This window comes from Lonchura striata, chromosome 2, assembly GCF_050655825.1.
Source record: "Lonchura striata isolate lonStrDom1 chromosome 2, ASM5065582v1, whole genome shotgun sequence".
Taxonomy (NCBI): domain Eukaryota; kingdom Metazoa; phylum Chordata; class Aves; order Passeriformes; family Estrildidae; genus Lonchura; species Lonchura striata.
This window is the reverse complement of record NC_140704.1, coordinates 104,539,227-104,552,844: the sequence shown is the minus strand read 5'-3', so window position 1 is coordinate 104,552,844 and position 13,618 is coordinate 104,539,227. Positions and strand designations below refer to the sequence as shown.

At 37.0% G+C, this 13,618-nt stretch overlaps 1 protein-coding gene across 5 annotated transcripts in view; it reads right to left on the bottom strand.

Annotated features, from left to right (window-relative positions):
- SPIRE1 (spire type actin nucleation factor 1) overlaps window positions 1–13,618 on the bottom strand; it is a 124,944-nt gene that overhangs the window by 67,987 nt on the left and 43,339 nt on the right. For all 5 annotated transcript variants that reach the window (XM_085573724.1, XM_085573722.1, XM_021527789.4 and 2 more), the window contains exon 3: window positions 1,975–2,208. In XM_085573724.1, the coding sequence (XP_085429850.1) occupies window positions 1,975–2,208 (234 nt within the window). The remainder of the gene's footprint in view (window positions 1–1,974; window positions 2,209–13,618) is intronic.

Here is a 13,618-nt window from a genome sequence, read left to right as displayed (position 1 = left end):
ATATGGCAGAACAATGCTGCCATTCTAGTCCTCTCAATGCGATAACAACACTGAGTAGGGAATAAAGGTAACTTTCAGAGTTAAGCCCACAGCACATAATTTAGGCAAAAATAACAACAGAAATAAAAGAGAATTCCAAGGGATGGACAAGTAAAAGTTAGGATGATGTACAAATGACAGTTGACCTTCAGTTTACTAAGATGAAGTCACAGAAGCAGTACATGTCCAGGATGATATAAAACCATTAACAAAATATGATGAAGAAATAAAATGGAAGATGCTGATTTTAAAACATAGAAACAAGCATATACCTTAGACTAGCAGAGATATTAACAAAGCCAAATGAACAGGATGCCATTCCATGGCCTTAACCTTTGAAACCTGTTGAATTTTCTTTTGAAATTGCTTTTGATTTCAGGGACATCTACATCAGTGTACCTAAAGGAGTTCAGTAAAGTTTTCCAAATTTATCTTCCATTTTTTTTCAGAAATCAAGTAAAGAACTTGCAAAATAATCACTTCCACAAAGCCACTGCCTTCAGCTCTGTGTATGCAAAGGTCTTGTCTGCCTCTGCACTAAGTGAAACTTTCACTTAACAATCTAACTTCAGCTGTCACCAATTCACAGCATTTTGCCAAACTGGGGGAAAAGGAGGAATGTATCCCATCAATCTTTAAATTTCCTCTAGACCATCTGGAGCAGCTTGCCTGGGGGCTTAGCAGGGTGCAACTGCCCCCCTCTGGGGCAGGAGTCAGGGAGAGGCAGAGGGAGGAGAGAGCAAAGCACCTGCACGCAGCAACTCGGCAAGGCTGGCAGGGGCTTGAAGGGCAGAGCACTTCAGCCAGCCAGGCCCTCCCCATCACAGGGAGCAAAAGACCATTTCATTCATTTCTCCCTCTGGCCTCTGCTTCTCTGAGGGAGGGAAGAAAAACAAAGGCATTAAGCATTTAGCATTACTTCTGACTCAAGGAGGATGCAAAAGAACCTTAAAGTTACTTCCTCTCCAGTCTCCTAAGAGTCTCTCTCTACTGTTAACCCAGCAGAACTGAACAGTTTTAGCAGGGTCTTTTTCCTGCGTCAATGTGTTGTGAGTCCCAAATGGGCTATTTGGAACATTCCTATAGTCTCAGCTTCCACCATGACACTTAATTTATGTGGTGCACTAAGCTCCTGGTCCTTAGATATGACTTGCATTTATGAAGAAGCACTGTAAATTACTCAATCCTCTGGTACAAGTTGGCATAATGTTTTCCAACCTGTATTAATATCAGATTTTTTATGAGTTAAACAAATTACACTATTTTTTTTCAGCCACGCTTATTAATACCTCTCTCTGTAATAAGAGCTCACTGGGCTCTAAAACATGCACAGATTACTCTTTAGAAAACAGAAGGTAATACTTTTAAGTGATTATTCACAGTTGCCCAGATAACATTAAAGAACTTGTCACAATTAAAATTCATAAGCTATATTTCTGAATTTCACAACTCAGGTTAAGAACTGCAACAATAATGATCACCAGTGAAATACTATGTCCTGACTCACTCCATACAAATAAGCTACTCGTACAAAAGCACTGCTGTGCTTTGGGAGTGGAGGGTGGCAAGCAAAGGGACTGATAAGAAGTAATTACACTAATAACCTGCTAATGAAAAGGTGAATTAATTGAAACACACCATGAAGTATCCAAGAGTACACAAAGTAATTCAACAGATGTTTACATTGGAAGGCTGACTATCCAGTGCAGAGATTAAATCAGATTGTGATATTAATGGCACATCCAATGCTGAAGTTGATCATGGATTTTCTGTTGCCTACTGTCAAACTTGAAATAATACTGCATGCCTTTTTCACAAGCAAACCTTATAAAAGGACCGGGGAAATCAGAAAATGACACAGCCAGTATCACACAGAATAATATCACAGCAAACAGTTTTCTCACTGACACAACAATAAACTGCACGCTGCTGTACCTTCATGACATCTTTATAGGAGTGAATGGCCTCGACTTCCTCTTTGTCATCATCGTCATCCTCCACTCCTTCATCCAGAGCATCATATCCTTCATCCCTACTCCCATCTGTTTCTGTGGCATTAGTCATGTAGTCAATAAGCTGCTCCAGTGGAGGACTTAATTCCCTCTCCTCATTTTCCTTCAAACCATAGTCCAGGGCTTTATATATAATAATCCCTAGTGATTCAATAACCTGTAAAAAACAAAAAAAGAAATATATGTTAATGCCATTTACATGAATTAATAGGTCAAGTGAGGAACTTTTCTGGTGTTCGTATAACAAGCCCAGCAACTGAGGGGGCAATAAACATCAAAATCAAAATGATCTGCTAATACTTATAGAAGCACTTGAGTAAGCACTTGAGTAATACAGCATAGAATAAGCAAGAGCAGCTCATACCACATACCTACAGCTTTCTTATTTCAATATTTGAAATAAAAATTCATCATTTAGAAACAAAACAGGACCTTTTAAGGCTATTTTCCCTTTTTCCTTCTGATACTGCTAACATCAAAGTAACATTACTGTATTTTGTAAGACTATATTGCACACACATGACCTTTTTTTGTGGGACAGGTAGGAAGAAATTCAAAGAAAGAATAAACTAACATGAGATGCCTTCTTCCTCCTACAGCTTAATGACACTTGGAAATTTCGCTTCAGTTTGTGTCTCTTCATTGACCTGGGAGGTGTCTGGACCCAGCTGTGGATGTCCAGTATTACTCCCTGAGCACTGGGACAGCAGCCCACAAGAACTCCTTTGCCTGTTGCACAGCTGTGCAAAGCTTTGCACACAGGCCACTGAAACTACCAACAACTGTGCTCCATAGCGATGAGGTCGTACCTCAAGTTTTCACTGAATTGAGGCTTCTTATTTGTGCCCTGTCAAGAGCAAAGCATACCAATGACCTCTTACTCAGTCTGAGCTAGGAAAAGATTGTTGTGAACATCCCACAATGATAAATGCACATTTTCTCCCTTGACATTAAGTATTTTCCTTATGAGCAATATCGAAGCCTCTGGAATGTTAAAGATGTAAACAGATGGCATTTCAAACTGAGGAGTTTGAAAATGGGTATTAATGAAGAGGGAAGGGAAAATGGGATTGCAGTAGTAAACCACAAGAAGGTAATGTCACTGCTGGGAGATCCTTGTCTGACAACGGAAGTAGGACTGGAGTTATTGCATGTAATCTCTGATCTTCCTTGTTTCTTGGGATAGATTGCATGTCACACAAATCAGCAGACTCCAGTGTAGGAGTAGTTGGCACAGCAGCAACTTTAATAAGAGGAGCATTTCTAAATATACCAAACCTTGTCATCAAATGACATTTTCTCTAATCTACCTTTCGGTATGATTCTGGTCGACACACTTCTTACTGCAGAGTTTTGAAATTCTTTTTGAGGAAGTAGGACAACACAAAAAGATTCTTAAAACATTAAATTTTATTCGATCTGCTTACTTACTTCAGCACAACAAAGTATTTTTGGTCTGAGAGACTGGAAGCTAGCAATGACTTAAAATCGTTTCCCATTAGTTTATCTAGACAGATGATTTAATGATTGCTGTAGTCTGACAGCTTTACACTTGTGTACTGCATTCCTCTGTTGGGATTACTTTGCAGTGCAAATTCACTTTGCAAGATGGTGGCTAATAAACAAAACCAAATTTAAAACCCAATACACAAACCACTTTGTTTTATAATTTATTTCAAATAATTTTGGTAATGTGGTTCAATATAAAAATTTTGCACATGCTATTCCCTTGAAATGTATTTTTATATATTTATTTTAAAATGCAGTTAGGGAAAGTGATTAGGCAAATTAGTGAAGAAGAAAAACCTGTACGTGTTTTTTCAGTTCAAAGAACAGCTTCTGTCTTGGGAAGCGCTATTGAGACAGGAAAATATGCCAGGGAAGCATCAATGCTTTCTTGCTCAGCTCTAGTACCTTTCCTCTGACTTCTGCCATAACTCACTTTGGAGACAGGACACTGCACCATACAGATCTTGAAACAGCTCTAAAAGATTAAACTTATATTTGTAGTATATCTTCCTCACTTCTTAAGGAAGTTAGTTTGTAGTAACTGTCTTCTAAACTTGTATTGTTAAAAAAAAATCTGAAAATGTGGAATCACACCAAGTAAAATATATTAGTTCCAATGGTAGACATGTGTTTCCTGTAACTCAGGTTCCTGAGTACAATCCTAACATGCACCTCTTCAGCAATTGAAAGGGAACAAAGAATACCAGTTTGAAGGAAACTGAAATGAAAATGAATAATCACTTTGATACTTTGAGCACCTGAGAATAAACAAAAAGTGAGTAATTTCTAATTTTAATAAAAAGTACATTTGAAAGGGCTTAGCATACATGAAGACTGAAATGTCCAGATCAGATGCAAATAAAATTATATCTTGTGCCATGCAGTGATGGCTGCTGAACACAGCTTCTGGATTTTGCTACCAAAACTTCAAAAAAATAGAAGGGGGGTGGATATAGAAAGTACACTCTCTCTGCCTTCTTCTGTTTGGGAAGAGGATTAAGGCATTCAAAAGCTCCGTGGCTAAAACTGGATGACAGCTGCTGCTTTCTTTGATGTATCAGCAGTGGGGCTTCCGCAGCTCAGCAATATGGTTTGAGCGTTTTTATGTGCTATGAACAGATTTCATAATACATGCAAAGCTGACACAAGCTGAAAGCCTGCAACAGCACCAAGTCAGAGCTGTAATTCAGTCACTCAGTCTCTCCTAATTTAGGACACGTGATCAAAACCGTATTTACTCATTGTCTGTATCACAGATTCTTCTTGCTAAAAGGCAAAGCAGCAAACAACTTAACTAAGTAATTTTGCTTTGACTTGCATAGAAATGGAAAATTTAGCACTTTCAGGAGTATCAGTTTACCAAGGAATCCTGTAAACCACACAATTGCCATACACTATCAAACAGAAGTCACAGAATTGTCAACGTTTCTTCCCATGGATAAAACTACTAATGCAACTTCATACAAGTAAAACTTTTAGATCTATATAACTAGAAGCAAAATATACAAGTCAACTGATTGGTGCTTCAGCACATGAGTGCTTGTCACTTTATCTGTAATACAAATTAAAGAGAAAAAAAAAAAGGAAAAGATTTTCACAGCTAACTGGATGAATTAATAAATATGAGGGGGTTTTGAGTTGGATAATCAGGGACTGTCACTTTTAAAATTTTTTTAAAGCATCAATTATTTACAAAGAAATCACACGTTCTAAACTCTACTGTTAGCCAATTTAGCAGAAAATAAAAACCTCTGGAACCTTGCAAGTGACAAGTACTGATATAGTTTTCAATTATATGTGAAAACAGAAATATATTAAGAAAAACAAGGGTAAAAATGGACCTAGCAAAGCTTTTTTAAACCACAAAGATGCACATTTATACCCCTAAACAACTGCATAACACTGAAATAAGTGTCATCACTAACAGTAAATAATGCTGCTCAACTCAGATTAAAAAAAAAATAAAGACCTACACCTTGAATTTTAGAACATATTTGTTCCTGATTGATTTAAATTTCAGCAAAGACCTGACCTCTGGAAATCAATCAGTGGATAAAGAAATTTTTAAAATAAACAAGAAAGCCTGCATTATTAACCTTTACACCTTCTCATCAAGTTCTTTTGAAAGTCATGGCTTCAGACCAAAAAAAATACCAACACACAAGCATTTCCCACAGATTGAACTTGTACTTTGTTGCACTGAAATCATTAGAGAAAGGGCAATTTTGTCCCACTGTGAGCATTCCTGCACTTTCTACACCAGTCTGGACTCACACAGTGTTTTTCTGATAGATTGTGATGAAGTTGATGGAACACTTCGACTTTAAAAGCAATATAAAAACAATATCCACACACACTCCTTTTACACACATGGCAAAAACAAAACTCACATTATTTAGATTATTTTCATGCACAAACACTGCCCGTATTTCCTTTCCATATACCTTCCTCCAACACCTTAAAGAATGCCTCTTGCACAGGGATTCATTAGTGTTTTAGGTTTTTCACATGGCCCAAATTACTCTCTTCCAATGATCTCTGCCAATTTAACATTCTTGAGTTCTTCAAATATACAGCCTTTGTACAGGAACCAAAGAGGTCTGATACTTGCAATAGTGCAATTATTGCAAGTACTTCTCTTTGAGAAAAAACCTTTTTTCCCCTCACCATACACATCTCCCTGATTCCTGCTGAAGCTTAGATGAGAACAGGCAGAATGCACATCTCACAATGGGGGCACTGTCTGAGCTTTCCTCCCCCTCCTAGGCCTGCCTCAATTTTTAAACAAACAAAGCCTAAGGACAGGCTTGTACTTAACAGCAGCAAAGGATTGTTTTTCAGCTCAAATGCCTGTCCCTCCCTAGTGTTCTCCCTTTGTTCAAAAGACACACAGGTTTTGCTTCCCTAAACTTGGATTAAATATGCTGTAAAGCTCCAGCTCCTAAGGTGAGTTAACTTTTAACTTCCCACAGGGACCTCAGATATGGTCACCAGTCACAACAATATTTGCATTACTACTGCACTTTTATGAATTCCAATAGTTTTTTTATTAAAAATGTGCAGTACAATAATTATTTTTAAGTGCTTCCATATTTTACCCAGATTTCCAACACACTAAATGAAGGAGAATCATTCTGCCTCATGGTAAGAGTGCTGAGAGTTCAGGTCTGACACTTCTTAGGGCAGAGCTTCTCTCCACCACCAACTCTGCTATCACACATGGTATTAGGCAGCAGCTAGTCCATCTGTAAAAAACTATCCTGCCCTAATGCTGACTTTAAATTACCCTGCCAGGAACTCCACATGATGCTTCTGAAACCATAAAAGACAGGATAAACATAGACACAGACACCCTTGAAGTCAAAAGTTATGTATCTTAAATTTTCTATGACATATTAGAAGACAAACACACATAAGTTTTTGTGTTCAATTTCTGTAATATGGTCCAAAGGACTGGCATGTAAGAATGTTATGCAAAACCAACTTGCTTCTCTCTAGCTACAGGACAGAGGGCGAAAGCTTTTGCTCTGGCTCTCATTTCCATTTGTAACTACTAATTTGTTGTTTCTTCAGCATTCAGTACTGGGACTGAAAATTACTTTTAGGAAAGGTGAACAAATAAAGGGGTTAGGATAACCCCATGCACATATTTTTGGTTATTTAGCTCATCCCGAAGGGCCCTACATAACTCTCAGGAGCACCTTGTGGAAAAGCGTCTCTGAACAGGGCGCGATGAGAGATGTGCCGCTGTCACTGCACACCGCGGGTACGTTAATGTGGTTTTCACCAGAGCGTTCCCAAGTGGAAACAGGGTAGCATTACCCAAGTTTTAATGGCAGGGGACACTGCTAAATTTAAATGTGACCTTCACTAAATTAGAGCTCCGTGCAATGGTAAATGAGAACAGTGAAGAAACTTCCAAGTGCTTCCAGGAAAGCAGCAAGGATTTGGACTACTTCCAAAGAATCAAATTAACCATTCATTTCCAAAGAATATAGACATAAGTTACAGAATTATTTAACTTCTGGGTGATGTTGGTTTGCTACTGAAACATTATATTGCTTTCTGCAATACAATGAACCTTGCTTTTTAAGTCAAAGCAATAATGAAAGCAAAGAAAATCAGAGTATGTCAGGTCTACTTCAAAATAAATATGAGATAAAATTAAATAAATACTTTTAATAATATTCACTCTGGTTTAGAGTTAGAACATTTCTCTACCATATTCAGAGATCTTTTTCAAAATGATTTCATATCCCAAATCTTTGAATGCACTAAGTGGGCAGACAGATCTACTTATTGAATTCTTTGTACTATTCAGGTATGTGTTAAAGAGATTCAATGCAAGAACTTTGGATCAAAGACACAGAACAAGCCTAAAACATACAAAGGGGATACTAGATATTTTGTTCTGGTTTATTCCCCTCAAAGTGAATATGTGAATACTGAAGCAGTTAAATGTTGTTGAATACAGTTGCCTCTAGGAGTGTAGCACTAATACAATCAAGTGTAACAAATCTTTAATTTATTCAAAGGTTCTGATAATTACAAAAGTGGTTTTTAGTTGTTAAAGTTGCACTACAGATATTATCTCAAGACAACTGTAATTTATTAGCATAAATGAAAGCAGAAGTTTTTCTATTCTATCAGTCTCAATTTACATTTTATCTGCAGTGTTTCACTTTAAACACTGAAATAAAACTGTAAATTTTATTTTGACATTATAATCCCTGAGATCACAACAAATCATTACTCAGTTACTACAGACTTTATTCAACCTGAAGGAATTTCACCATAGTGACAGTTCATACCCAGAGAAAAAATAAAATTAAGTTCTTTAACTGTGGAGACTCTAGCAATGGCTGAAGCTTCAGTAAAAGAATTAGATGCAATAATTAAGTAACCTAGATGGTGAAAGTAATTTGAAAGTTCTGAAATACTCCTCTATTCATATCAGGCTTCAAATACAGGTCATGTTATCCTGATGCCATTTAAATAAGGAGAATATGTTTTTTTATCCTAAGATAAAGACAAAAAATCTAATAATGTCACAGACTTCTAGTTATGTTGTCCTGTTTTATTTTTCATTTTATTTGATAAAACATAGCTAAACATATACCTATAATTTTTTATAGAAATAGAAAGCAATCAGGTGAGGCAACAGAAGGGACAAAGACTTCAGCTGACTTCCAAAAACATAACCAGGCCACAGAAATGCCAGTGGGTTCAAATTCTGTAAGAGACAGAAATTGCCATTTATCACATCAGCCTTTTGAATAAAGCTTTATCTAGATTACATGAGAGTACCAGATTAACTGCAGCAAAAGATTTTGCAGTGGGGGAGAGAAGTAAGCAGCTCAAGGAAAACTGGTACTAAGGAGAATAAGACTAGCTCAGTAGCCCTGATCCTGAGAATTCATGCGCGACTGGTTTAAGTTTGGCTGACACTGCACACCTGCCTGTGGTCTGTCAGACAAGATATAGAAGATAGATAATAAAGAGCTTACCAGAGCTTTGATTCAGTTCAATTTACAGTAGTCATGAAGCAATGCAAAATCAATGCCACTTTTATTCAAATCATCTACACAGTTTAACTAGTCCACTCAAAGAGTCAGTTTGCATGAATTTTTCAGCCTTCCCTGTGGCTTTTATGTCAACCATTACAGCTGCCTGCTATAGGCTTGGCCCTCATTTAATTAATCCAAAAATTAAAGTGAGTAAACACCTTCTGCAATATAAACCATTTGTTCTCCTCTGAGTTAAGAACTTTCTCACACCTATTTTCACCAAAATTAATGACTACAAAAGCCAAGCAAACAAAATACCAGGACAATGAAAGCTATTCTTTTAAATACAAATTCTTGATTAGTTAAAGTTTTACATCTCCATGTAAATGTAGAAGCTTTCCAGCAGCAGTTCACAACAGACTTTATAAAAATTAGGCTGGTTTCACCATATTTGTCAGGGCTATGCCTGCATTTCAAGTGTTTCACAGCTGGTGAACTTCACAGAGACAGATGAAGCACTTGAACAAGTTTACAGAGAGTGGGGAACATGACAACTCTTCTCATTTGATTTTAGCTTTCCTCAAATCCATCTTCCTCCATTCCTGAAAAAATATCTCTTTCTGCCTCCTAATAGACTTCTCTTGTCAGTCAAATCATCCTATTTCCAAGATTCCATACATAAAATCAAATATGTCAAGAAAGAAGCCCAAATGTAACCACTCAAGAGGTCCTTTTCAAAGTGATGTGCCACAAAAGAAGGCTGGTATGTGCTGCTCCTTTCTAGTGACTGCAGTGTTCATTAACCCCACACAACGAAATACTCATTTAACTGCTTGTCTTGCAGGTACTGCATATGCATGGCAAGTCACATAACCACCCATAGGAAGGTTGTTATTTCCATCCATGCCAAAGGAGAAACTTCCAAGATGTTTATGGGATGTTGCATTTATCACATAGCCACCTAAAAGAAACCATGCACAGCTACCTCCACTGTCTTGTGGAAGGTCACTCAGCCATACCTAGACTTCTTTCCTAAAGAAGCTGATGGGATTTCACACATACAGCCTGTGACCAGAAAGGAAAAAAATGAGCGACTCTTACTGAGAGTTTTCTTGCTAGTCATAAATGTAAGGAAACATCATCCTGACATAAGAACATGGCTTGATTATGAAGCATGTGAATTTTAACATAGACTGTCATGATAGTCCAAGGAATTACTAATGGGCTAGACACAATTATTAAGGTCACGTATGATCTCTGAGTATGTCATGCAAAGTATTACTGTAGACTGACAAAGCCTCTGCAAAGCTCCTGATTTTTTGAATTTTCTTCTAGGCCCTCTTCTCCATAAAAAGCAACACTGGACATTTAGCATTTAGATCTCTCAAATATTCATCCAAAACTGAATGCCTAAGTGAACATAAAATATTTTAGTAATATGTGAAGGGAGCTACTGCAAAATTACCCTCAAGTTCTTGTAATTGCCTTATTGGAAAATCTGGTATTTGCTAAAATAGTTCAAAAAATCACAAGTAGGCACTGATAACAAATTATCTACCTATAAAAAGACATTAGTTTGACATTATTTTTTTCAGGTCTGAAATTCATACAATCATAGCATGGAAGGCTGACTTACCCTACACCGAAGAGCAACAGAATGTGTGGCTGAAACTCAGCAAAAAGCTCAGCACCTGCTCTTAGGGCTACAAAACCCCAGAGAATTTGTTGATGAAATGTCACTCACAGATTTCTATTTCTATTTCTATTTCCTTCTGAATAATGAAATCACCACAGAAGAAATACATATTAAGGCACACCTCTATCAGAGATAAAAGCTATTGATACATAAAGCATACAGTTTATAACCTCAGTCATGAAGTACCTTAGCAGAAGATATTCCAGCACCTGCCAGCTGTCATAGTAATCAAAGTACTGAACAGTGACAGTTTATTATCCTTAGTGGAACAGCCATATTCCTGGATTACAAATTGCTGAGCATTGTTTTACTGCTCTCTGCCAGTAATGACAATATTCCAGTACAGTGATGATAACATAGATTTGCCTCCAGTCACAGGTCAAAAGTGTTATGCTATTTAAAAAAAAAAAAAATCATATGGATTTTATGCTTAGATTTGGAAAACAAATTAACCAACAACAACAAAACCAACCTCCAAAAAATATAACAAAACCAAAACATTCCTGACTCTGGCTGTCTGCAGAAACCACAGTCAAATTTGCTACAATGCTCAGCATCTTCAAATAGAATACAGATATTATCCAGATAACTTATTCAGCTGCTTAGGTGGCATCCAAGTTACTAGATATCCAACAACTGGTGGAGAGGGATTAATTCCAACATTTCCATCTATGTAAGACACTCAGGTACTCGGGAGCAAAAACACACACCAAAAAAGCTATATGCATACCAACTAAATAGATTTACTGCCTCAAAAAACTATAATAAAATTAGCTGCTCCATTCAGTGCATTTAACACTGCCTGGGAAGCTTGAGAGTCTCATGAATTTAGGCCTAAAAGAGGCAATCCTGATTTTCTCTCATGCTGAGACCTTGTTATAGGATGTGCTAAAGTTCCTGTATAAGCCACTCTCATGTGCTCAGCCCGAGGAAAAGAGAGCTAGGTAAAGATGTGCATGTTAGGTAATGTGGTAGCAAGGGGAACAGTGAACACCAGGACAGAATGACCTGTCACATCCATAGGAGCTCTAATGCAGTCCTACACAAGGATCAAGGATTCACAACAAGCTCCCCAAAGCTTCCTCACTGGCTTGTAAAGAACAGAGCTGAGCTCAGGTGTACGGGGATTATAAATCCTTTTGGACTTCTTATGCTTTGGAAACTAAAATAATACTGCAATATTACCCTGTCTTTCTAACCTTTAAATGACAAAAAGAGATTTCCTACCCAGAAAAAGTAAGTCAAGCAATTATATTCATATTGTGGCGAGTTTCCTGATTTTTTGAAAATTCCTGATTTTTTGAAAATTTTGGGGTAAAATATAAACTAAAATTAAGGGTTTGTAATGCCCAGGTAACTGCTGTCACAGCACCTTGAAGTCAGAATTCAATTGCCCCTGCAATTTTCTTGACACAAAACAGCTAAAGACTTCAAATCCTATATTTAGTCCCATCTTTATACCCCCAACCTCCCCAGCAAAATAAGCTGCACTGCCCTTCCTAAGTACATGGCAAAGCACAGGCACAACCTCTTCTGGAGTACTGAGCTAGTCTCAAATATAGGAACTGTATGAGGCTCAAGGTCTGTCCTGTGGGGTTTTCCTCAGCAATCTTCCCTGTGAAACCTCCCACTGGTCACTTCCCCTCTCCTATAACAATTTTACCACCTGCTATATGAGGATATTAATCCATTTTCAAAGCTTTGGATAAGAAGTGCTGTGCAAATCTAAATTGTATTTCTGCATGACATGCACACAGGCTTAAACACAGCTGGAAGTGCTTCTAATCATCCAGTTTTCCATATGACTTTTGTTCCCAATAAACTAGAGGAAGGCAAAATGAAGAAAAGTACATGCCTGAGGCTAATGGTTAAGCTTATCAACTGGGTGCAATGCAACACATAAAGCTGCTTTTCTTTGAGAATATAAAGCAAGATGTAAGAATGGTTTATTTAAATGTAAGTAGCGCAGGTAGCCAGAGAAAACAGTTACTGGGGTTAGAATATCAGATTGTTCTAAACTTCACAGGAAATAAATTCTGACAGGATCATCCCTTTGTCTTTGTTACACCATGTAATTATACCTACCAGGCTACCCTCTAGAGAATTAATGTCTTGAAGCTTAAGAAATGGGGAAAAAAGCAAAGTTTTAATGATTTTTGACACTGTGGCTTTACATTTTGCTCCTTAATTTAATTAAATATCCCTAATTATTTATAATATCTTTTAAGACTTTGACATTTTACAAACTCCACCATATCCACATACCCTTTGGGGAGTACCTTTTCTACAGTTCATATTAAAGCTCAAACAGAAATTGTCTGGCAATTCCCACACCGATAAAAATGAAAGAATGGTTGTTTTTTCAGGTAGTTCTCTAACAAGTGGAAAAATTTTCCAAGAGGGAATAAAAAAATATGATTAATTAAAACCAAAATGAAACAAAAACATTCCCAACAACAACAAGAAAACAACAAAAAAACTGAAACACCACAAAAAACCCAACTACCAAACAACAGTGTAACAGTCAGAAGGTCCATTAAAGATAAAATATTGAATTCTGCTGGACTTTCATAGAAACCCCAGTTTTGGAATAGCAAAACCATTCCTGCCTAGCCAAGGAACAAGTTACTTAAAAGTAATATCCTTAGATTGGAGAGACATCCATTTGATTCCAAAAAAAGAGAGAATATTTTTCTCTTGTTCTCTTATTTAGTCATCTCCAAAAAGTTTAAGAAATTAAAAATAAAAGAAAAATATCATTGTATTACAAACACGTGCCTAATTTCTCTGACTAAATGGGCACAGTCATCAATACTCTTGAAGGCATTAAAGACCTTTAATTAAATCAGTTTGAA